The 25,696-nt window shown below is 41.3% G+C and overlaps 1 protein-coding gene and 1 pseudogene across 1 annotated transcript; one reads left to right on the plus strand and one right to left on the minus strand.

Annotated features, from left to right (window-relative positions):
• The window catches only part of LOC144467048 (uncharacterized), a 472,102-nt pseudogene that overhangs the window by 156,307 nt on the left and 290,099 nt on the right, over positions 1-25,696 (plus strand).
• On the minus strand, positions 16,114-22,157 carry LOC117266729 (leucine-rich repeat transmembrane protein FLRT2). Its single transcript, XM_033642054.2, has 2 exons — positions 21,564-22,157; positions 16,114-19,912 (listed from the first exon to the last, which is right to left on the minus strand). Exon 2 carries the CDS (start codon positions 19,439-19,441, stop codon positions 17,420-17,422), a length of 2,022 nt encoding a protein of 673 aa, XP_033497945.1. The 5' UTR covers positions 19,442-19,912; positions 21,564-22,157; the 3' UTR covers positions 16,114-17,419.

A 25,696-nucleotide genomic window follows, 5' to 3' on the forward strand; every position in this document is an offset into this window, starting at 1 on the left:
AGTGAAAAATTAGTGTTCTATTATTAGTTCTATTATTTCTGCTCTGGGTAAGTTGTGTTGTTCACAGATCTCATCAATTATTGGCCTGATTATGTGAGTATGGTGTTATTACTGATCAATGACCCAAACTACACAAATGAGACTTGAGCTGTAAAAAACACAACACACATATCATCCACAGACTTCAGAAAGTCCCTGTTTTTCTGCCTAGACAGCAGGGCAGCAATCAGGGTTACAGTGTCTGTCTCAGTCATGCTAACCCACACTCAGTGATTCACTGTTGAGTGCAACAAGCAGCAAAACAATTTAGCTATTCATGTGTAAAACGAACCATTCTTCATTGATGTTGATTTATATAGTAGTAGATGAATAGTGTTGGGGGTAACGTGTTACAGTTATATACTATGTTTTAGCAGTAATATAGTAAGCAATATAACTCATTAAGCTCATTACCAACAGAATTTCGGGTAGCTAATATTATTACATTTACAATGTCACGGAGCGCGTTACCACCTAAAAACTGTTTATTGTTTTCATTTTTCATTCATTCACAGTCATCCACACTGCTCCAATTCTACAAGTGGGCCACCAGCCGGTCCTGCCTGACCCTCCCTGTGTCCATATTTAAAAGGTCTTGGCTATTTAATGGTTCTTTATCATATTTTTCATTTTAATACAAAGTGGTAAGCACTGTATGTGAGTGCATGAATGGGTCAGACCTGTAGCACTGGATTTGAAATGAACTGTAATAAACTGAAGCTTCTGTGCTTTGATTACCTGCTATGAAACAACGTGACCCTCATCCATTTAAAATGAACATTAGTTCTTCTGAGCTCATTTTGGTCAAAGTTATGCAAAAGTAGTGTAATAAGTAATTTATTACTCCACACATGAGTAATATTGTAAAGTTGCTTATTACTTTCAGGTAATTAGTGATATGTAATATATTACATTTTGAACCTAACGTGCCCAAGACTGTAGATGATCAAAGTCCATACAAATGTAGCCCTCTCTACTAGTTCTTAACTATCACACTTGGTACTTTGTACACTTGGTATTTTCCATCCAATATCAACAACTTTGTCTCCAATTTACTGTTAAGGTTTTGAAACTCAACTAAAATTGTAATGATAGCACCAACAATAGCTTTTGGGATCTGAGTAAGCAAATGAGTGCAATCATAATATCCAGACATGTATTCTTATTCATAGGGATGTTGTTGTTGTTTTTTTTTGGTGTTTTGTTTTTTTGCCATATTGCAAAACGTGCACAACTCACTCTTGCAAACAGGACTCTGTTTTTTGACTGCCAGGCACAACTGGTGTCAAAACATTTTTTTACAAGATTTTTCATTGACATTAATTTGTAATATTTCTGTACTCTATATGCCTGTACAGTGTCACTTTTCGGAAAAAAAAAACAAAAACAAACAACAAATAAAACAAAAAACAAACTAACTAACTAACTAACTAACAAAAAAAAAAAAAAAAAAGACCAATAAATTACACCAAATTTGGTACCAAGCAGGGATGTGCTCCAGACCTACCTAGCTGATTTTGTGCAAATCCAACAATAGATAATAGTAATGATCATCTATTATCTCAGGACTAAATAGTTCGATTTGGCATGCATTAATGATTACATCTTATGTAGGTCCACCAATTTTTGGCAAGATGACAAATGTTCTTCGCTTTTCAATTGCTGTGATCACCCGAGGTCTAAATTGATGTCATGAGTGGACCCTGGTGTAATCGATGGCAAGTCTGGTTTTATTTATATTATCTGATTTTCAGGAATGTACATGTGTTAGTATAATGACTCATCATATTTATAAAACCTGCTACTCTATGCATAAAGCTCACTCCCACTATGCTGTATTGACGCTAATAAAATGCAAGGGCTAAAATTAATATATTGTTGCTGTACAGATGAGAGATTATCCACTATACCACTGAAGTGCAAGCATTTACTCTAACTTTGATGAAATGATTGCATCACGATGTGAGACCATAACACCACCAAATGACCCTCCACTATGCAATCCATCCATTATTTCAAGCATAAATTATACCTTTATTTCTCACTTTCAGCAGTTAATCAATGCAAGGAGATACAGGGACAAGCTGGGACAACATTTTACCACTGATTTCCCTGTGCACGCATTTTCACCGCACTACCAAAGCAGTGGAGAGAGGCAGTCTATCTCAGGTGAAGTGTCATTAAGGTTGGTAGCCATTTTTCATAATCCAGTCGAGCTCCAGAGATCAATACTTGTGTGTGTGTGTGTGTGTGTGTGTGGAGTAGAATTGTGTGTGTGTGTGTGTGTGTGTGTGTGTGTGTGTGAAGAGGGAATGGAGGCTGTTAGTGGCTCTCTAATGCAATTTAATGCAAGCTGACCACAGTAATGACCAGGAGAAATGGAAGCCAAACGTTCCTGAGAATCAGAGGGCTATTTAATCCATCCTCTATGAATTAAAGAGAAAAAGACACTCGATTCAGTCCACCACTGCTTTGGTTTAAAACCAGTTACATCAGGCTGAATCCCTTCCTTTGGAAAAGTACATCCATTTGGTACAGTACTATATGTGGTATTTCTATTTTATTACATATTGCCTTACAATGAATTGTGAAACCCTTAAATAATTACCATAAGTAAAGCAGATCATAGCACATTATTTCAAACCCAACCATGTGCTTTTGTTGCCTAAACCTTGTGCGTATGTTGGCAAAACTTAACCACATGTGTTTGTTGCTGAAGGAAAAAAAATGTCAATTGGCAGGGTTGTACCAACATAACGCATTTATTTTGTATGCAAAGTGTATATTTCCTGTGAAAACAGAAGTGTTCTTTCAAATCAGATAATGCATGTAACAGACTTAAGTTGACGCGGCATCCCAGGACGTAAACAACCAATGCATCCAGGGTACCTTGCACATCTATGTCAACATGGAAAGTCAAAGACTAAACATCAGTATGTGATGAGGTCAGAGTGAGAATGTTTTGTTTATTTATGTGTTTTGTTTTTTATGTGTTGTGTGGTTCACTGATGCAACACTGCATAAAACAAAAACTGCACAAGGGAAAAGTTTTTTCTCATTGGCTTTCTACCAGAAAGTCTTTCTGACAAAAACTGTACAAGGGAGATGTTTTCCTCCAGCAGCCAATAATCAAACAAGCCACCAGCCAATTCAGCCATGACATGCTGTTTTCACTTTCACCACAAGTCCCACTCCGCTCCAATCAAAAAAGCCTTGGGAGAAGTTCGCCCGGTTTTAGGAGAAGTTGGATCCAGTATTAGGTGAAGCTGCGCCCTAAAGAACACATCCAGAGCCTGCTTCATTTGTAAGTATTAGTCGTTGACGTTAAACTGTAAAGTCAACTACAAAACTACTCATTATGTAACATTAGCCCCTTTAGCCGGAAATAGCCTACACTGTGAAATTTTGGGCTGTCCCAAACGGAAGATGACCATCATGAAAGAAACGTGGCAATATCTTTGGTCGTGGCTCTAAAACGGTGGTCTTATGTCACACAGTGATAGAAGTTCAAGGATTGTCATTGTCACGATCTTGTGATCAGAGACAGCCTGGGATAAAATGTGTCAGAAATTTGGGATGACCATTTCACTGTGCTGTTATGACCTATGTCTACTAACCATCCAATAGAAATGCAGCATGAAATGACACACTGTGGCTAAACCCAAACAAACAGACAGATAGCAAATAGTCATGGAAGCAAAATAATCAAAGTTATTCACTTCACCTGCAAGTGGTTTTAATGTTTTGGCTGATCGGTGTATATTGTAGCCTGAAATTCAGTAGGTGCTGTCATCCTACAGTCTGCATACATCAAAACTGATATCGTACCCAAGTTTATTAGATCCTTGATGCACAGTGTAGCTGCACTAAACTTTTAAGATTGCTAAAATGGGGCAGCAGTAGCTCAGTCCATAGGGACTTGGGTTGGGAACCAGAGGGTCGCCTGTTCAAGTCCCCGTCTGGACCAAAATATAGAGTGTGGACTGGTAGCTGGAGAGGTGCCAGTTCACCTCCTGGGCACTGCCGAGGCACCCTTGAGCAAGGCACCGAACCCCCCAACCGCTCGGAGTGCCTGTCATGGGCAGCCCCCCTCACTCTGACATCTCTCCACTTAGTGCATGTATAGGTCCTGTTTGTGCATGTGTGTGTTTGGACCTGTGTGTAATTGACAACAGAGTGAAAAAATTTAATTTTCCCCCCGGGGATTAATAAAGTATATAAAATTTTTAAAAAATTAATTAAAAATTAAATTAAAAAATCTGTTAATGTGTGAGAGGCTTAAGTCCGTTGACAATATAAAGTCAATCCAGGATCTCGCGGTAAAAAAATCTTGAATTTGCAGCCAATTTTGTCAAAAATTGCGATGAAAATTGTGGCATTTTTATGTGATTTTTTTTGCGAGAAATTGCGGCAAATGACAAAAATTGCGGCTAATGACAAAAGGAGAATTTTTGTTTTTTAATTACTACCTCCAAAAAAATAAGTCATATAATCACTTGCTATAATAATCATACTGAATATTACAAAAATAGCTGCAAATGTTTTTTATAGTTCTCTTCTTTAGTTTTATTTAATTAGTTTCAAAACATAGACTCCAATAATGTTGCAAAAAATCCTGAGTGAATATTGTAGCTCTCAAACCACACAATGTGACTGTAAAACAACATGTAAGCTACATCCTCTGTAAACATAACATTTTAATAAATTCAACACATACTGTATGCATTTAAACAGTGTAAATTCTTATGTCAGTACAGAGCGTTTCTCCATACTGCAATGCCATTAGTGTATTTGATGACGCATCTGATGACATTTCAAATGACGTCGGCCGTAACGTGCGGAAAAATTGCAGGACTTTTGAAAAATTGCTAGCCCCTGCAAACATCGCGGACTTTCGTTTAATTATTTTTTGTTATTGCGATCACAAGAATATAGCTGAATATAGCTCTATATTGACTTGTTTTGGAAATAATTACACTGAATGATTCACTTTCACTTAGGTAAGGTATCCATATGTTTTTAACCTACCTTTACCTTTTTAGACACTTCAGTATTATTAGGTACCAAATCAGATGTATTGTAGCATTTAGAAAAAGAAAGTATGAGTTGAATGTTAACAGTGTTTATTTTCATTTAACATTAATGCTGGGCTTTCTGCATGAAGGTGCATCTAACATCAATCCTGCATAAATGTTTTGTGCTAACAAGAAATAATGCAAGCCGGTTGATGTCAGTTAGACTTCTAATTTGGAATAGCATTATCAGTTAAACCTCAAGAAGTAAAAGTGAAGCATTTTGAGTAAAAAATGTAGATTAATATCAGACTCGCTATAGTGTAGAACTGTACAGCCCAGTTCAGTCCAAAGATTTGCGATGAAACTAACTTTTAGAATGTTGCAGAGGTTTGAACTAACCGTCTGAGCTCAACTCAAGCGGACTGATGGTGTCACCTGCAACTCCACTAGTCAAATCGCTGGTGGCTAGTTTTAGAATGTAAGGCCAGTCAACTGTTTCTACATCCAGCCGGCTGGTAGTGAAGTCTGCTGGTCAAGTCAAAATGACCGCAGATGGTGTTTGCTTGCTGCGTCAGGTGCTCGTCCCTGCTGAGTCCTCTGTTTCCATCCTAATGTGTGCTGGTATCGGACGATGGGTTGCTGCTGCTGCTCGCTGTATGTGCTCTTGCCCCTCCACACTATTGTGGCGTATTGATTATGAATACAGTCCATCTGATGTTTGTTTTGTTTATGTTTGTCTCCCTTTCATCACTACTACAAATGCAACTGAAGCCAGTATCTCACTATTACTATCCTCATTCATATTTTAAGCTACAAATTATATTCAGTCACAAGATAAGCCTGAAAAACTGTAAACAGAGCGGAGTTACAGAGAGTTGTTGCATAGAGATGATACACCGTCTAATCTAGTTACACTGGTGTCAACTGCCAGGTTTTTAGAACATTGCAGAAGGGCACATCTTTGGTCTGAATTGGGCTTAAATTTGCCAGTGTCTTAAAAATGTTGTAATATTTTGTGTTAAATCACTTATTCAAAAATTAAATGCACCGTGTAGTGTCATTGTGTATATTATGAATGTTAGATGCAGGGTTGTCATGTGGAAATTATACCACCTATCTCATTAAAGGTGAAAAGTGTGTGTTTATAAATAGTTAAATTACATTTTGATATTTGAATTTATGTGTCTGCATTTGGCAAGATAATAATCTTAAAAATCTCTCTTAAATCCAGAGAGTGAGTCACTCAGCAGGTTCACTATAGTTACAATAAGCTTCATATTCCTTCCTCAGTGGGCTTAGTTTTGCATGTTTCTATTGCAGCTTGTGGTTTTGAAGAACCAGACTGGAACAAAGCTTGCCCATTACAGACAACCACACACCACAGTGCACAGCAGGACGGACACACCTGGCTGGTTGGACCATTTCACTACAACTGTAATTTGCACGGATGGATAGTAAATCTTTTCTGCTGACTGACTTCTACTGATTGTATTACCTTTCTCAGTCTTTACTGCACAAGTTGAATAACTGCCATCATGTCATGGTTCCATCTGACCATGTTGCCATAGCTCTTCTGAAGGAAACGACCTGAGACTGTCACAATGCAGTAAGATGTAATGGTGTTACCAAATTTAAATACATCATATCATGACTGCTGGTTTAACTATGTATTTACTACTGAGTGCCATTTTCAACAGGCAAACTTCACTTTTGATTTCAGTCAGATTTCAGCCAGAGGGTGGCAGTTGTTTAACTTTATCTGCAATTTTTATGATTGAAACCACCTACTTTAACCACTGTACCCGATGTTGTTTTTTCAATCCACAATGCTCAAGATTGGTAAAACAATAAAAGAGGCTCATCATTTTAAACTGTCAATGTGGCCTGAGAGCAATAAAAGACAAAACAAAACAAAACAAAAAAAACCTACAATTACCACCCTTACAGAAAATGAATGGATGAATAAGACAACGGAATCCAAATTCTTGAAAAAAGACACAGTTATGAAATATCATAAATATTTTCTGTTGCTGGAAAAATGAATTCAGTGGCTCAGCTCTAGCTGAAATACTTATACTGAAATACTTACTTACCTCCCTGCTGTTAGTGAAGAGATCCCTTCCTAACATCCACCTCTTTTTTGTACTGATAGTGTCACTGCATGTAAATGGTCATTTTCAGTGCCCTCTTTAAATCCTCTCAGCACCTGATTTGTGTGGCCAGTTAACAAGCCATGTGAACAATTCAAACTGGAACACACTTGCACTCATTAGGGCTGTCAAAAAAGTTCGAAATATATTCTAATATATATATTTTTTATAAGTTTGAACCTAAATTTGATCATTCGAATATAATTAATAATTAATTAATACTATTAATAATGTTGTATATCACTTTGGGCTGTTTCAAGACACTCTGGAGGCCCCAGGCAAGAGGCACCTTGGAGGCCCCCCACTTTTCTATAATACGTCAATGATATTTCAGTGGAATAAATTACTTATTGACTTATTCATACTTCAAAAACAGCATCAATAAGTGATTAACATAGGGGGGATCAAAATAAAATAAATAAATAAAATAAAAATCAACCAGCCACCCTCCTCCTCTGATAAGTTAAGAACAGTCCCTTCACAAGTAGGTTTGTTACCTGCCACAAAGAGAGAAATGTGAATGGCTCGTTTCTCCTCTGACACATCACATACCTGTGTGCCGCCACGGCTTGGCTGTTCAGGTATTTCTGGGCAGTCATGAAATCAACAGAGGAAATTATTGGACCTGGAGCCAGACTTCTCCGTCACCGGTAAGCCCTTATCTTGCGCCATATTTGGCAGGAATACAGCGTCTGTGACCCCCGTTCAACCCACAACCGTCAGGATTCGCCTTTCATTTCTGCTGCTGGTTGAAATCTGTACTTGCACAGCGTGCTCCTGAATGATTTGTTTTGCTTGCGCAAAACTATTTTTAGTCGCAAATGCGAGTAAAATGCTCGCACCGTAGAGCTCTGTGGAAAACAAATCACTGTAGCATATATAAACAAATCTAACCTACAAGTAAAAAGAAATAAATAGTAACTTTCACTGCTTAAAGATACTCACCAGCTCAGCTAATACCTGAAATGTCACTGGATACAAACCACTGCAGCAGCATATTGAGTGCCAGGTGGCCAGAGCGCGCCATTATTGGACGGCACATGGACACTCACTCTCTTGCAATTGGACTTTGAACTTATCCTACAGTAGTGGTACCGTGAGATACCGTAGTACTACAGTACTCCAACAATGCTAGCGCGGGTGGCAACCAATCATGCGGGACATGGTCTCAATTTGCGTGACACGTGAAAAGAGACAGAAATTCTGTGCAGTCCCGCACAATGCGGGACGTCTGGTCACCCTACTTAGCCACTCGCAAACAGCAGCTAGTAGGGGGCCCCATTAGGGGGGATTCCAACGTGTTGTCGTTGTTGCAGTGTCTATAGGGGTTCCATCATATTGTCATTGATATGGACCAATGTCAGCCGTCTCTGGGGGCCCCCTTCCAGCTTGGGGCCCTAGGCAATTGCCTAATTTGCCTGTCCGGTTGCGACGGCCATGATATCACTGCGAATCCTGTTCGGGCGGAGATGGCTCACGCACAAGCCGGGCCAGAGAGGGACGCAGCGACGGAGGGAGAGGCGCCGACGGAGAAGCCTGCTGCACAAACACTACCCAATCCGCTGTCCACGATGTGTGACATGTTCGGAGAGACATACAGGGAGAGTGTTGCACCTGCTGCCTCCCTGCCTACCCTTTTTGAAGAAGAGATGAAACGTTACCAGAATGAGACACCACTACCAGTAGACCAGGATCCACTCTTGTGGTGGAAAACTATGCACTGAAGTATCCAAACATTGCTCAGATAGCGAGGCAGAAGTTGGTCATACCTGGCACTTCAGTGAGGTCAGAACGGGTGTTTTCATCCGAGTGCCACGTTCATATTGCGCCAGCAATAAGCATCTTATTTTTTGTGGGGTTTTTTTTGAAAAATAAAAAAATAATAATATTAATAAATTCGAATATTATTCGAACTCTACTAAATTAATTCGAAAATATTCAAACTCAATTTCATGGTGCTTTTGACAGCCCTAGCACTCTTCTATTTCTATTCAGTGTTCAATCATCTCGCTGCCATTTGCCTCACTGAGACAAATACTGATGTCATCATCAGGGGTGTTAAAAAAATTGTGTTGTCAATAATGATGTACTAATTAAATGTATCACACTTTATGAACCACAGAAGAGTGGTTAAAAACAAAAACACAATGAAAAACACTTAATTCATGTCAACTCATTCTGTTATCGCAACCACACAGTGTATGCTTGGAGGTATAGGTACTTTCAGATATAGTTTTCACGGCATTGGAACATAAGAAGTAAACAAGGGCTCATTAAACCACTGCTAAAACACATAACTTGTCCTGTCAAGACAGAGACAGACAAAGAAAGATATTCACTTGATTTGACTGCCGACTGCTGACTCCTCACATGAATTCCATTGGGAAGGACTGTAGATTTTACAGTGTAGGAAGGGATTTACAGCTTTACAGCCAGTATGGGCAGGAAGGTTACACTGACCAGTAATTATTACACCAGACTGTATATGTAGCATGTGAGTGTTGTATTAAGACAGACTTAAAAACCAAAAGAGCATATCCTCTCAGTGTCCACACAACATAAGTTTTGATTTGATAATTCCAGTTTATTACAACTTGGATGCTGTTTTTTGCAGTTTTTATTTCATTTGTGTCACTTCTGATAACATTTTATTCTCCAAAGTCATTGCTGAGATGTGAGCAAATGGTGACATTGCTGAAAAGAACTGGATTTACCATCTCACTATTGTATGCCTCCGCCAACTACTCAAGTTGCAGTTTACAACCATGTCAGCCCAGACTGACATGTAGCCATGACAGTAGACAATGATTACAGATGTTGCTGCTAAGAAGCTATAAATTTAAATTCAAAACATGGATTCTTCACACACACCTCACACACCTTCATCCAGGCAGCACAGAAGATCTATACAATCAGAACAGTTTAAGGTGGACACCCAAGACTAGTGTCACTAATTTAGTATGTCGCCAAATGTCTTGCCCACTGCTCCTGAGCTTTCGTGTTGAATAATGTCCAGAAAACTTTATGATGTCACAGTGAAGTTGACCTTTGTCCTTTTGGATATACCTTGCCGGAAACCAAAATGCCTCTTATGTCTGACAGACATTAAATTTTGGTTGGAATGAAAATCGTGTTGACAACATTTTAAACGTCTAGTGATAAATTTCAAGATGTGTGGACATTAACATTATGATGTTTTACAGATGTTTGGTTTTGTTCTCATGTCTTAAGACAAAATGTTGGTATTCTACTTCAAGATGATGTTGGCGAGAGATGTTTGAAAGAAGTCTGACTTCTGTTATTTAACAACACAACTTAAAACCAACAAAATATCAATGTCATCTATCATCAGTATTCTACATCGAATTGATGTTGGCATTAGACGTTGCTCCGACATTGAATTTTGGTCACTCAACATCACAACCTAAATTCAACCAAATATCAGTGTTGAAAGATGTTAGTGGCCAGCTGGATAAAATGCTATCACTTCATTATTTTATCCTAATGCGACTTTAACCTTTGACCACCAAATGTAATCATTGTATAGTTGAGGCTAAGTGGGCGTGTGCCAAGTTTGTTCCTGGGGTAACACATACATGAGGAGTGGATGGATGAATAGACAACCTGAAAACACAATGCCTCCAGCTAACACTGTCGCCGGTGCAGAGGTATAAAAATTTGAAGGGTCAAGAAAAATGTAGTCGGACAACCAAGACAGGTTATCAAGACTATCAGTTTATACAGATTATCTGAACCACCTTAAGTGGTTGAAGCAGAAGGTGGATCTGTAAACTGTGATGGTCACTGTTACTTTGATAAACCTGGAATTTTCTTTACAGCCTGTCTGATCAGCACACTGCTTGTGTTTCTTGTCTTGTCTGACTGACTTTTTCTGATCTCAGCAATTAACATGGTGTGTGTAATGTTATCATTACTGATAGGAAGGTAGGCCAAAACTAGAAAAAGACCCAAGTTGTGATAAACCAGTATAATCCTGAGATTTGGCTTGCTGACAATCTAAAAATGTGGTTTTGAAGAGAAGCTACAGTATATTTGCAGCTATATCTACTGTCTTTTGTTCCTGCCTCTGTGTGTATCTACTAAGACATATTAGAAAGAACTAATGTCTGCTTCGCTGGCAAGAAATATGAATCTGTGGCCATCAGTAAGATTAAATACTGTCCAACACAGTTCATACAGAATAAAGAAGTCAGAGTAATAAGATCCGTATGTCCCAGAGGCATATCAAGCAATGGAGTACAGTATCCTGCCTCACAACTGATTCATCATTTATACTCTTCCTGCAATTTTAAAGCTACATTTTCATCTTGAATTAGACAAAATGAAAAAAAACATCGGAATGTGGGATCAAGTCCTCTGAAGTTACAATACAGTTTTTTGATTCTCAAATGCCATACAGTGCAATGCAAATCAAACTGTCTACAAATGTGGCTGATATTTAATGACTGTAAGAGCTGTTCTGTATGATGTTGAAAATTACTTTAAAACCCTAATTTGAGCCTGAAAGTTCTCTTATGACGCAGTCTCACTCTCATAACTATGGGTCGTATTGCATTTGCACTACACCTGGAGTCGCGTTTTTGGATCCATGTGAACTTTAAGTGAACTTTGAGTCATTTTAAGGTACGTCCTCACCATGTTTTTCTTGTTTGTTTTGTTGTTGTTGTTGTTGCTGCTTTTATTTTTGTTTTCCTAAACCTGACCTCAGTAACTTTACTTGCCTAAGTATGCGGTCATTCGGGCCACAGGCCAAGCCAAGAACCCCAGACGTCCCTCTCCCCAGCAACGTTTTCCAGCTTCTCCTGGGGGACCCCAAGGCATTCCCAAGCCAGATGAGATATGTGATCCCTCCAGCATGTTCTGGGTCTACCCTGGGGCCTCCCAACAGTGGGACATGCCCAGAACACCTCTAATAAGAGGAACCCAGGGGGCATCCTAATCAGATGCCCGAACCACCTTAACTGACCCCTTCGGACGCGAAGGAGGAGAGGCTCCACTGCGAGCTCCTTCCAGATGTCTGTGCTCCTCACCCTATCTCTAAGGCTGAGCCCAGCCACCCCACGAAGGAAACAAATTTCACCCTTTTGTATCTGCAATCTCATTATTTCGGTGACTACCCAGTGCTCATGACTATAGTTGAGGGTTGGAACGTAAATAGACCAGTAAATCGAAAGCTTCTCTTTCCAGCTCAGCTCCCTCTCTGCCACAACAGTGCGGCGCAGTGCCTGCATCACTGGAGAAACAGCACTAAACCACCCATCCATCTCACGCTCCATTTTACCTTCACTACTATCACTACGGAAGCAGTGAAAATATTCTAAATATAGTGTCAGCCAACATTGATACTGATTTTTTTTTTTAGGTTGCTAAAATAAATTTTGCTGCTGCACCCATCCACAGCAGTACATTGCTGAGTTCTGGTTTTGGTACTCCTTCCTGCTTCTCCAAACTGGGGGCACACCAGTCACCATCTACTGTAGGTAAAGCCCAGTTCAGACCAAAGATTTACCCTGAGACCTGGCAGTTGTGAAGTGCAACACACACCGCCGCCATACGCCGTGCGTCAAAACGCCCGCCTCCATTATATTCTATGAACCAACCCACACTGGCGCCGGCCGACGCGCAGCGCCGCTCTGCTTCAGCCCACTGCTCTATTTCCAGCACAGCCGGCGCTCATGGCGGCGCTGCAAGAAAAGCCTTTTATGTACGTTTCGCCCGCCGTAGTATCAACTCCGGTTGTTTCAAATTTTTAATAAGACGACTTTGATAAGAAACTCACCTGTGAAATCCAAGTTGTTGTTGCCTCAAAGTTTTTCCTCTTCTTCTTCCGTTACTAGCAATTGGCAACCGTTGGCAACTAGTGTAGGTACAGCCACCTAGCGGGCTGGGGTGGGAAATACACGTTGACGGTGCCGCTGCGCACCGCTGCCAGTGTGTGTTGACGGCCACAGTGCCACGCCGGCAGCGGTGTGTGTTGCACTTGAGTCCTGCCGGTTCACACCAATGCAACTAGATGAGACGGTGTATCATCTCCATGCAACAACTCTCTGTACTTCCGTTCTGATTTCCAGCTTTCCAGGCTTATTTTGTGGCTGAATATAATTTGTAGCTTATTAAAATTTGAATGAGGATAGTGATAGTGAAATACTGGCTACAGTTGCATTTGTAATAGTGATAATATAAATAACCAGCACAAATTAATCGGTCAGTGAGAATGTATGTGTGTGGAGGGGGCATAAGCACATACAGCGAGCAGCAGCAGCCACCTACCATCCGACATGGACACAGCAAGTGAACACGCCATCTGCGGTCATTTTGACTTAACCAGTGGATTTCACTACAAGCCACTTGGCTGTAGAAACAGGTCATGTGTTGCACGTTCTAAAACCCGCTGCCCTTCGCCGACATTTTAAAACAGTTTGATCTCATCATGAATCATTGGTCTAAACTGAGCTTCATACACCGTATAAGTACCTCATTCAGGCCCACTTATCCTTTTCAAAGCAGAATCTTTTGAAATAAAGAATATTTGAAAAGGTACAGGTACTTGAAAAATTGTAATGCCATGTAAATTTCCATTTTTCCCAGAGATGTGTCAGCATTCATTGATACTACTGGAACCACTGAAATCTAATGTAATGACAACATAAGAACACAATAACAATGACAAAGAACCAACGATAAAGCAGAGGCAATGCTGCATCTTCAGGTAAAAAACATACCTGAATTAAGTTAACCTCTTAAACTTAAAATGTGATTCTTATATATTAAATTTTTTTTGGAGCTGTAGTGATGTGTAGCCAAGACCAATGTACAAGAGAAGAAAATGGACTTTAGTTTGCAGTGCTGAAAGCAGCTGCTTTGCAACAAACGGAATTAATAATGCAGAACATGTTTAGCAAGGAAGTGTGTTCAAACAGAAAGGCATACAAATTACATAAATACAAAACATTTTGGTTTGTAAAATGTAATGTAAAACATGTCAGAACCTTGACTTTACAGGATTCTTATTAGTTCTGGTTATGGGAAGCTTCAGGATAGAAGTCATTAATATCCTGAAGTGAAAAAGCCCTATCTGACAGCAACCCAGTCGCCAGAAAAACTGTTGGCATTGTGCATTTCTGCAAACCACGGATATGTTACATTTGCACTATGTTATGTAGCAAATACATTTATCCTTAAGTTTCAGCTGTGGTGAACGTGTGGATAGGCTTAGGTACAAAAAACACCTTGATTATGGTTAGAAAAACATCATGTTTTGGTCTAAAATACCCTCTTTTAGAGGCTCGCTTCCTGCTGTAAAAGCAGCAATGTCTCTGTAAAAAGCAACAGATTGCTACAAAAAAAAACAAGTGTTAAGTACCTAAAACGGTGCAGGAAACGCAGCAATGACCCGCTAAAATACAACCATTTTTGTTATTTGTTGATTTCAGCAGTGATCTGCAGCTGGGCAGCCGTCTTGCCTAAGGAACATGTCATCCATCATCCCCTTGACCTCCAAATGACACAATCAGCTCATAACACTGATTTGATACGTATGAAACATAAAAATGTAACATATCTGTAGTTTGCAGAGACGTACATTTTTGTCTGGTGACTGGACTGTTCACAGCGTTGGACTCCGATCACACAGAAAGAGTTTGCAGGTTGCAAAACGCAAGGCACACCGCACTGCCTTTGAAGTGAATGCCACTAGTGAAAAAAATAAACGCTTGCTGCGGCTTTTTATTGTTGCCAGGCAACCACTCCATCACCAATTTACCCTATACTTTCCATGTAATCAACCTACCATTTATTTTTTATTATTTTTTTTAATTTTATCTTATTTATTTGACAGTAATTAGTAGCTAGTTCCTACAATGGACAGGCAGAGGGTACTTGCTGTAGCTCTGGTTGTGGATGAGAGGCTCAGCAAATAGTTTGTTGGGCACAGGAAAACAGAGATCTGTGTGGGTACATGAGACCCTAAAAAAAAGGATGGATCATGGGGAGTACCACTAGTTGGCCCAGGAGCTTTGCCACCATGATGGACATGGTCATGGTCCAGGCATATTTTAGGATGACTAGGGAGCAGTTTAACAACCTGTTGTCTATCGTCTGGCCTAGCAAAACAAAAATGAATACTAACTACAGGGAGACCACTGAGTCTAAGTTTTTTCAACTCAAGGAGTTCAGAGCACTCCAGCAAAAATGCCAGGCACCAAGACAGCAAAAACACAAGGTCCGTAGCATTGCAAAAATGGCAGTGATCGGGACCGTAGAGAGTACAAATGTACCAGTTCAAACAATGACACATTTGAAGCTATGACTTTCATTAGTTAAAAAGTCATTAAATACTTCTTCATAATTCCTCATCAAGGTACAAAACAACCTAACATGCCACAGACTTAAGTGCAACACACACCGCCGCCGGAGCGGCGCTGTGGCCGTCAAGTGCCGCCCCCCAACACACACTGGCAGCGGCACGCAGCGGCACCGTCAACATGTATTTCCCACCCCAGCCCGCTAGGTGGCTGTACCTACACTAGTTGCCAACGGTTGCCAACTGCTAGTAACAGAAGAAGAAGAGGAAAAAGAGGCAACAACAACTTGAATTTCACAGGTGAGTTTCTTATCAAAGTCGTCTTATTAAAAATTTGAAACAACCGGAGTTGATCCTACGAGACGAGACGTACATAAAAGGCTTTTCTCGCAGCGCCGCCATGAGCGCCGGCCGCGCTGGAAATAGAGCAGTGGGCTGAAGCAGAGCGGCGCATCGGCAGGCGCCAGTGTGGGTTGGTTCATAGAATATAATGGAGGCGGGCGTTTTGACGCGCGGCGTACGGCGGCGGTGTGTGTTGCACTTTAGACTATTGTTTGACTGCTTCAGCAGGTGGTTCCCATGTGCCTGCACACAGCTGTACACGGTTTAGCAGTGAGGCTGGTTTAATATGGTTTTGTGTTAAGTAGCACTTTAAGTGCAGTCTCTGTGACTTTTGAGCTTACACTCGTCATCCTCAAAGGACACTTCCCTCTCCAAACAGACCTCTGCTGATATCACTGAGCTCTCCCACATGAGTATACTTTGAACACTTTGAGTTAATGATCATTCTAGAACAGATCATGAGGGATAAGTTCACTTTTGGAGATATGTTTTTAATTAAATGTGTAATGAGGGTAAATAAATAATCGAGAGCAAAAGGTTTCCATAACAACAATTCAATTGAATGTATATACAATACACCTTTTGTGCAAAAAACATGGATTCAAAAGACATTGTAAGCTGATAACTTCAAGGCACATGTATATATATATATATATATATATATATATATATATATATATATATACATATATATGTACTGTGTTATCATAACATTATTTTTGCTGAACAAAAGCAAAGAGTTGGTTCTTCATGGGTTAAACATACAGCAGATGGCAGATGTGCTTTTTTGCAGCTCACTTTGTGACACCCACCATCAGGCACAGCCAGCATTAATAACATGACCTCTTAACTGTGATAATGTATTAATCTTGAAAAGCAGGTGAAAGCGCTGCGGCCTGCCATTTTCTGTGAATGTTTAATAAGGGTGACCTTTAAATTTAGTTTTGAAGCAGAGAGAAATCACATTTGCATAAAAATATGTCCTCTTTCAAGAGCAGGAATCCAATAATTTGCATCTCTATTGACTGTCATGGCAATTAAACAAATGTGCCACATAACTGAATGACTTGATTAAAAACACACAGGAAGAGTGGTGGACTGTGTGCTTTCCAGAAAACTATGCCCTCTACTGGTGAATGTAGCTGGTTTGTGCCTGTCTCTTTTCTCCACACACAGAATTCTACCACCTGCTTTTAGTACTGTTAGGATGCACTGCAGCTACAGTGTGGATTCTGTATCTGTTGTAGTTATAGTATACAATGACTTCAAAATCATTCAGTATTACTGAAAATCAAAATAAAGCCCATCCTTAATACTTAGAAATAAATGAATCCTGATTGTACATGTCTGTGTGCACAGAACTCAAACAACACAACTCCAGAAACCAATAACTTATAAATCCATTGTTATATAAAAGATATCATCCAGTTAGTTGTATAAATTACATTTCTTGAAGACACAGGGGTTTCAAATAATATTAACACTGTACAGTGTCCAGTAAAATGTGGGTAGTTGTCAGTAAAAAACGCTCCTGGTGCTTTCCGAAACCATCATGTGCCACAAAAGTCTGCATCCTGAACATTGTTCTTGCAGTAGACTGTGCTGTTGTTCTCCAGGGGGCAGTCTCGAAAGCCGATGCCTCCATTAGGGGTGTAAATAGGCTGAATGCGGAAATCTCCCTTGAGGAGCTGTTCGTTGTTAAGTGAGACTATCTGGAAGCTAGTCTCAGTCATTTCCAGGATGGAATTATCTTTCTTGGTGCCTGCCTCGCAATAGTCATCTTTTCTCCGACCCCGGTTGTATTTCCACTTGGTGGAGGACTTGGAGCGACTTTTTTTGTGCATGTGCCAGCAGAAGATGCTGAGGAGTGCCACCAGTACCACAATCACAGCCCCGCCAATCAGCCCAGCCAGCAAGAAAGGCGAGCTGGGTTCCTGTTGTGTGGCCTGCTCAGGCCCCGACGGTCTTTTATTGTTGTCAGGACTGAAAGAGGCCGCTGTCGTCATGGCCTCAGTGCACACAGTATCATCTTTGGGACGGTAATTATTGAATGCATCCAAGGGAATGACACAGATCCGATAGGTGGACTTTGGCTCAAGATTAGCCAGTCGGATCCCTCGATGATCCCCACCCACTATCCTCTCCCTGACAGTGTCCCCTGTCAGACTTGGGCCCATCCTGGCCCAGGTCACCTTGTAGGCAGTGACTGGAAAGGCTGCCACCCAGCTGACGTGGATAGCAGAGCCATTTAGTAGGGCAAAGCTGACCTGCAAAGTCTCCCTCCTGGGATCCAGAGGTTGCTTAGTCCTTAGCCCCGCCTCTCTGGTTGAGTAGACAGGGAAGAGGGTGGGTAATGTGGAGACGGGATGTCTGGAGGAGGAGGAGGAAACATAGTGAGGGAATTGGGGGGAGTCTGTGGAAGATGACAGGGATGGGATCAGAGCAATATCAGATGGTGAGGTAGGCAGACGTGCTGTCACTGTGCTCTGCGGGCATTGGACCAGCTCAGCACTCAGCTCTCTGATCACCATGCCCCGGAATTTTTCAGGTTTATGGCACATAAAGCCACGCACATTGAGGGAGGCCGGCAGGGATTTGAGCCACGACACAACCCATTTGATGCTGCAGTCGCACAGCCAAAGATTGTTCCGAACAGTGAGCTGTCTGAGACTGACGAGATCGTCAAAGACCCCCTCTGTCAGTGACTGCAGCTGGTTGTTAGAAATATCCAGCCTCTCCAGCTTGTGCAACCCTGCGAATGCCCTGGCAGGGATTCTATTTATCTGATTTTCCTGAAAGTTTAATTTGATAAGCACGTCCCCAGGGAGGTATGGGGGAGGGTAAGTGAGTGAGTTGCGGGCCAGGGACAGCTCCCTCAGGGTGACCAGGTCTTGAAAGGTCCCTGGTGCGATCCCTTCATCTGTCAACAGGTTCCCATCCAACAGGAGGCGCTGCAGGCGAGTAACGTTCCTAAATGCTTCCTCTGCTATGACCGCAATCCGGTTCTCATCCAATCGCAACTCTTTCAGATCATCTGGAAGACCAATAGGCACACTGCTCAGGTGGTTTTTGGTGAGAAAGAGCATCTTTAAGCTAACTGCCTCACGGAAGGCCCCTTCCTCCACCCCCACAGTAGAAATGGAGTTATCATCTAAATGCAGCTCCTCCAGCCAGAGAAGCTGAGCCAGAGCCGCTCTGGAGATAGTCTGAATGTTGTTCTCCTGCAGATGGAGAACCCTTACATTTTTGGGCAGGTTGATGGGGAACTCATCCAGCTGGTTGCCATACAGAAACACAGTTTCCACAGAAGCCACGTGATGGAGCTCTAGGGGAAAACCAGCATTGTTTATTTGGTTGTTGTGGAGGTAAAGAGTCTTATAACCCTCACCGATTCCCAGAGGCACTGAGGTCAGGCTCCGTTCGTTGCAGTAAACAAAGGTGCGATCACAGCGGCACTCCTCCGGACAGTTGGAGGCCCGGGAGAACTGGAGGTGAAGGCCTAACAGTATAGGTATCCACGGCCGTATAAAGGAGGCCCAGTCCTTATTCCATAAACGCCACTGTATCTCCATTTCAAACAGATCAGACAAAAATACAGACACCAAATCAGAGGAAAAAAACTGATAAGAAATTAGGAAGTGAACAATCCAACAGAACAGTCATTGGATTTTGGCTGTTTGCTGAATAACACAACCATGCCCTGGTTGGTGCTGAAGAAGGTCTTGAGTAATCCCTTGGTAATTGGTCCTAAGCCTCCCAACACAAGAGTAATGGTCTAATTAAGCACTATGATTCCTTTGCCAGCCACTGTCCATAATTGAGTTGGGAGACATTAGTGAAGTCCATCACATTTTCAACCTCTCTTCTGTTTTACCACCGGGTAGAGCTCTCTTCACGGCACTTGATGCTGACAGAGCCATGTACAGCACACTGGACTGTTATCGCTGGATGCCCTCGTCCTCGCTTCCCTTCCTTTCACGTCACACACTGCTGGCTCCACAACGATAAAGCTTCTCTCAGACTCGACATTTGGATCCAGAAACCTGTTGCAAAATACGAATAATGGAAAAATCAGTCTCTTTTTTCCTCCTAAAATAAAGACCAAAGGAGCTCTTTTCCCTGTCTATCCCACTATTGGAAAAGCACTGTAAATTGGGAGAGGAGAGCAGTGTGCATACAAATGACTTAAGATTTGTTACATATTCCTCAGACACACAGCTAGTGGAAAAGGATATTTGAAAAGATACTGAGGGCAAAGGTGTGTGGAAATGCTGGGAAAAACAAATTTAAAAGTCTCTGTGCAGATTAGTAACGTGAGCCCTAATCTAAAATGAAAACCTACGCTAAGCGGCTTCAAACTTTTTTTTTCCTTCCTCGGTTGATAACCATGAACGTGAACATACTGACAAAAAGAGCATTTAAAAATCGTCCAGATTCAAAGGATTAAAATAAGGCAGCTGAAAGAGTTTTGTGAGCGATGAGGTATGAGGCGAGCTGGTGAAGGATACAACTGGCTCGCTGACGAGTACCATGAATGTGTTAACCTCTTCAGTTCTTTAGGACAGGGCCCTGCCCAGGCAGTACAAGGAAGACTCATCCTTAGGCTGAATTATCAAGAGGTTAAAGAGGGGGTGTGAGAGGATGTTACAGATACAGTATTACCACATAATTTGCTATAAAGTCAAATATGTGCTAATTTTAATCAAACTAGACTTTGCATTCCTCTCTCCCCTTGATTTATTAAGCTGAGTTGTGGTGGAGGAGAGGAGGAGTGCTGGATGGTGATGAACGCAGCCTGTCAGCAGAGATAAGATGAGACAAATTTCTTGTAGGGGACAAAACTAAGATCGATGTGGGCTTCTTGCAACGAGGAAAGGTGCTGCTGTGCACACAAGGTCATAAGATTTAAAAGAAGCGGAGAGATGTCCTACAGCATCGGTATTAGATGGCTCACAAACAAAAGCTTCATTATTTAGGTGAATTCAAGAAAAAAAATCAATAAAAGTTCTTTGACTGCTGCACACAAGTTACAATCCAATACAGTCCCTGCTATGGAAGTGATGATAATGTATTATTAGTGTTAGTTAGCTGGTTGGTAGTGATGATTAATAAAATGGCACCAGGCAGCAGCAGCCAATTGACAGATTGCATTGATTTGTGGCCAAGGCAGTTCAACAGTTATGTAATGTTCCTTGGGGGGGCAAACAAGGCAACAGACAGAGTCTTATTATTGTGACCCGACCCCTCCGCGGTTTTTATCAGCAAGGTCCTGAGCATCCATCCTATGACACATATATTGTTTCTGCAAAAGTAGCCTTTATTAAGGAAGCCAGCTTTTGTTGTTGAGCAGCACTGCCCCAGTCTGGAGAATAAACTGGCGGGTAGTTGACGCAGTCCATGTTAAGTATAATCCATGAGGACCTGTCTATGTTTTTCCAACACCTAATGAAAATGAAATGGATCTGACGCTTACGGAAAAAGTGTACAGAGTTATTTCACTGGAGAAAATCTTAAATTGGCGCAGGTTTTTCCTGTTTATTTCAGTTTATTAGCTACATTTATTTTGACGGGAGTAAGTTCATGTGAAAGGGAAATCTGAATATGTGGACATGGGAAATAAAAAAATAAATCCTAGTTTGAAAAAAAGAGACTTAATTACCAAGCCATATTTGCATTAATTCTCCGTTTACTTACCTTCAGAAAAGCACAAAGTCTTGCTGCTGAACATCCAGCCGGTCAGCTTGTATCCGCAGACTGCTGCGCTCAGACCGGGCACAAAGTCCGCATTATGTCCGCTGCGTCCGCCCCCAGCTCCCGCCGCGGCTTCGGACTGCTCTTAATTGGTTTTCTGCGGGTGGAGAACGGGAGCATTATGCTGAATGGGCAAGGTCCTGACTGAAACAGCCAGGAGGGAAGGAAGTTCAGGTCACCAGCAGTCTGCTTCGCATTTCCTCCCCCCCGCCCGCCTCCCTCAAACACACCGCGGCAGCCTGAGACTCCCGGCCGGCCGAGCTGCTCCGGAGCTGCCGGTGAAGTTCCTCCGCTGCCCTCAGAGGAGGAGAAGAGGACATGAAGCAGAGAGGAGAGGGCAGATAGAGGCTCCCAGCAGCCCGACCCCCGCCTCTCCGCCAGGAGCAACCCGAAATATGCAGTCCATAGCCTGGGTAAACTGTTCCAGAGACTTCCTGTTCCTTCCTGGACCTGGAGCCCCGACACTCACTATCTCTGTGAACCAACGCTCTCTCTCTCTCTCTCCCTCTCTGTCTTTCTGTCTCTCTCTCTGTCTTTCTGTGTGTGTGTGTGTGTGTGTGTCTCTCTCTCTCTTTCTCCATGTATCTCTCTCTGAGACACACACACACACACACACACACACACACACTCCCTCTCTCTCTCTCTCTCTCTCCTCCACAGCCTCCTCCCTCTCTCATTTCGTGGAGGTGTGTGTTAATCTGTCTTTTATTTTTCCAGTTTTTTTTTAACTCAATGGCTTCAAAAAAAGATTTAAGACGTCATAATTACGTATTGACATGTAGGCCTATGGTCACTTTTTATAGGCTACATGGTTGTACAGGTAGTATGATATTACAAGACAGCATGGCCAGATTAACCCCTCAATACCAACACATGCTCCCCCAACCCAAGTACCAGAAGGTGACCAGAATTCCTGTGATGAAACATCCTGCCCCAGGTTTGCTTGCTTTGTAATTTGCCATCATTTGATTAAACACATTTCTTTAAGACTTAACAGGACATTCTCATTCCCAACTCATCAAAGAGCACCACTTTGTCAGTGATTCTGGAATTAGATGCAAAGAGGCACCTTTTGCAGCAGTATGACAGGCAGTTTATAATGCTGCCTGGTGGCGTATTATACTGCTTCTGTATAAAACACCTGGCTACAACATAATACAGGGCTGGACATATGTACAATTTTTTTTATCTTGGTATTTTCAGGCTGAATTGTGATAAACCATATATATATTTCGGTATTTTCTACAAAATGGGCTACACATTAATTTGCGAGTCAAAGCTGCATTTGAGATGTCACAAGCACTAGACTGTGCAAAGACAGGGATTTTAGTTTTCCTGTTATAAAAATATACAGCTGCACAACATGTAAATGAAAAATTATATAAAATAAATAGCAGGGCTGTAAATTAACTTTTTGCACAGAGTGGAGCTACAGAGGTTTACAAGTTTGCAGCACTGAAGACAAAACTATAACATGAGTATAAAAGTATCAAGTAGGTTATGTTTGAAACTATTAAAAAAAATCTGTGGGGGGAGTCATTTTCCATGGCCTTTCAAATGAATCTAGTGCTGGAAAATGATTCAAATTTTTATTTATTTATTAGGTTATTAATCCTATTTATGTACATAGCATCAACAGAGAGGCCATAGGAGGGATACGTCTATACATCTGTTATACGTCTGTTTTTTAAACCCATCTGTCGCCTGCATCCAGGTGCTGTCTCAGTGTCACACAATAGCCTACAACTACCAAGAAGAGCGGCGATGCGCTATGATCCACCTCACACACAAACTAGCAAACACTGCCATTGCCTTGCTCCCATGGTCCTCTATGACATTCCTTGCTTGATTTGGGAGCAGAAAGACACTTGCACAAGATTGGATGGTTGATTCACCACTCACAAGTTTCTGGAATGCTGACTGTTTACCGACACTAAAAATGTGCGAAGTTGTATCCCATCCTGTGAAAGCGTGAATAAACAGCAGCTGGGAACACAAGTCACTACCCAGGACTTGTTTCATCTCTCTGATGTCGTACACTTTAGTAGCTTTGGACTTGTCTGAACAAAAATAGAGGCCTCTATTGTTCGTCTCAGCATAGTAGAGAAGAAGAATACGTAAGTCTATATCCTCCCCTATCAAGGTTGTGGTCTGCTGTTGTGATGCCTTGACTGCAGTTTTGACTATGTCCACATCTGCATCAGCTGATGCATTGATAACAGTGCAGCCCTTCTTCTCCAGCTCCTCAGTCATAAGATTGATAAGTCCTTGTTTGTTACAAGATATGGAAAGGAAATCATCCTTTCTTCCCACAAACTCAGTCTTTGCATTGAAGCTAACGATTGGGTGGGTGGTTTCTCCACGTCTCTGATGAGTATTGTCTTGACCTTCACTATAACCATCAAAAACTATAGTTGCTTTACCATAATGGCGTATGGTAAAGTCTGCGTATGACTGTGCAATGGCACTGTAACTGTCACCCCTTTTCCATGCCAAGTGGTGAACCAGGGAGCAAGAACATAATGCTCAGATCTACCTATAACTTTTCAACCATGCAACCAATACTATCAACTACCATTATCCTCTGATACCACTCTCTTTTTAAGTATATAGCTGTTTTTCAGGATATTGTCAAGCCTTGATATAATAGCAAAAAAAATGTAGATGGTATTTATTACACAATCATGAATTTAGTTAAACTGACATGGGACATAGGTGAATTTCAGATGCCTCATGCACACAAAATCTTGGATTATACAATTATGTAATCATGTCACTGCAATTTTGACAAGTGAAATACATTTGTAGGACCCAAGAACATGGGGTGAGACACCAAAATTACTTCCATCCATCCATCTTCTAACCGCTACATCCTCTTGAGGGTCGCGGGGGGGCTGGAGCCTATCCCAGCTGACACTGGGCGAAAGGCAGGGTACACCCTGGACAGGTTGCAAGACTTTCACAGGGCTGACACATAGAGACAGACAACCATTCACGCTCACATTCACACCTACGGACAATGTAGAGTTATTAATTAACCTAATCCCCAATCTGCATGTCTTTGGACTGTGGGAGGAAGCCAGAGTGCCTGGAGAGAACCCACGCTGACACGGGGAGAACATGCAAACTCCGCACAGAAGGGCTCCCACACCTGGGATCGAACCAGGAACCCTCTTGCTGTGAGGCGACAGTGCTAACCACCACACCACTGTGCCGCCCACCAAAATTACTTGTTTATGATAAATAATGAAAGAGTTAAGGTATTAAGGATTTCTTAGCCACCTTGGATGCCATCTTCAAAAATACACCTGTCTAACAGTCAGACTTTTGTAGACTTTTAGTATGTTATTAAGGACACCTAATACTACAAAAACTGTTGAGAAACCTTTTGTTAGAATTTTTTTGGGGTAAGGTGGGTTTTTTTTCCATATGCAGCCACCTATTTAGTGTTGCTGGAAAACTTGTGACTGAATGAATGAGTGGGGTGGAGCTTTGCAGAGTGTGAGAGAGGAGAGATGCACACTGGCATGACTTTTTCAAAAAACAGCGTTATGTAACACAACTTGACCCTACATCTAGTATTGTCTAAATCTATATTTCACTTGAAATTATCCTACATAGTAGTTATAACGCCCAGCCCTAACATAATTCAAGGTTTTGGATAGTCCATTAAGGGTGTGGGGGTGGATGGGTAAATACAAGGTGTTTTACTGAAGCTTTAAGTGTAACTTTTGCTACTGTACACATTATATGTTTGGGCTATTTATAATTAAGTCACCATGCTTATTAATGTTTATATAGAATACTGTAGAAATGTGTGTGTGTGTATATATACATATTATATATATATATATATATATATCTATACACACAAACACACACATATACATATATATATATATATATATATATATATATATATATATATTTAAATGAATATTTTAGCAGGAATAATAATTTCACATTGGGTGTTAGTGCACCAGACTCTGGTTAACATGCTGCAGTTGACTTAAGAGTGAAAATTGATTGTACACTGTCTTGCCTTATTTTGATGTGAATTCATTAGAATAAAACAA

This window comes from Epinephelus lanceolatus, chromosome 15, assembly GCF_041903045.1.
Source record: "Epinephelus lanceolatus isolate andai-2023 chromosome 15, ASM4190304v1, whole genome shotgun sequence".
NCBI lineage: Eukaryota > Metazoa > Chordata > Actinopteri > Perciformes > Serranidae > Epinephelus > Epinephelus lanceolatus.

What these genes read in the sequence shown, in the direction of transcription:
- LOC117266729 (XM_033642054.2), bottom strand. Translation starts at nt 19,441, where the DNA reads ATGGAGATACAGTGGCGTTTATGGAATAAGGACTGGGCCTCCTTTATA.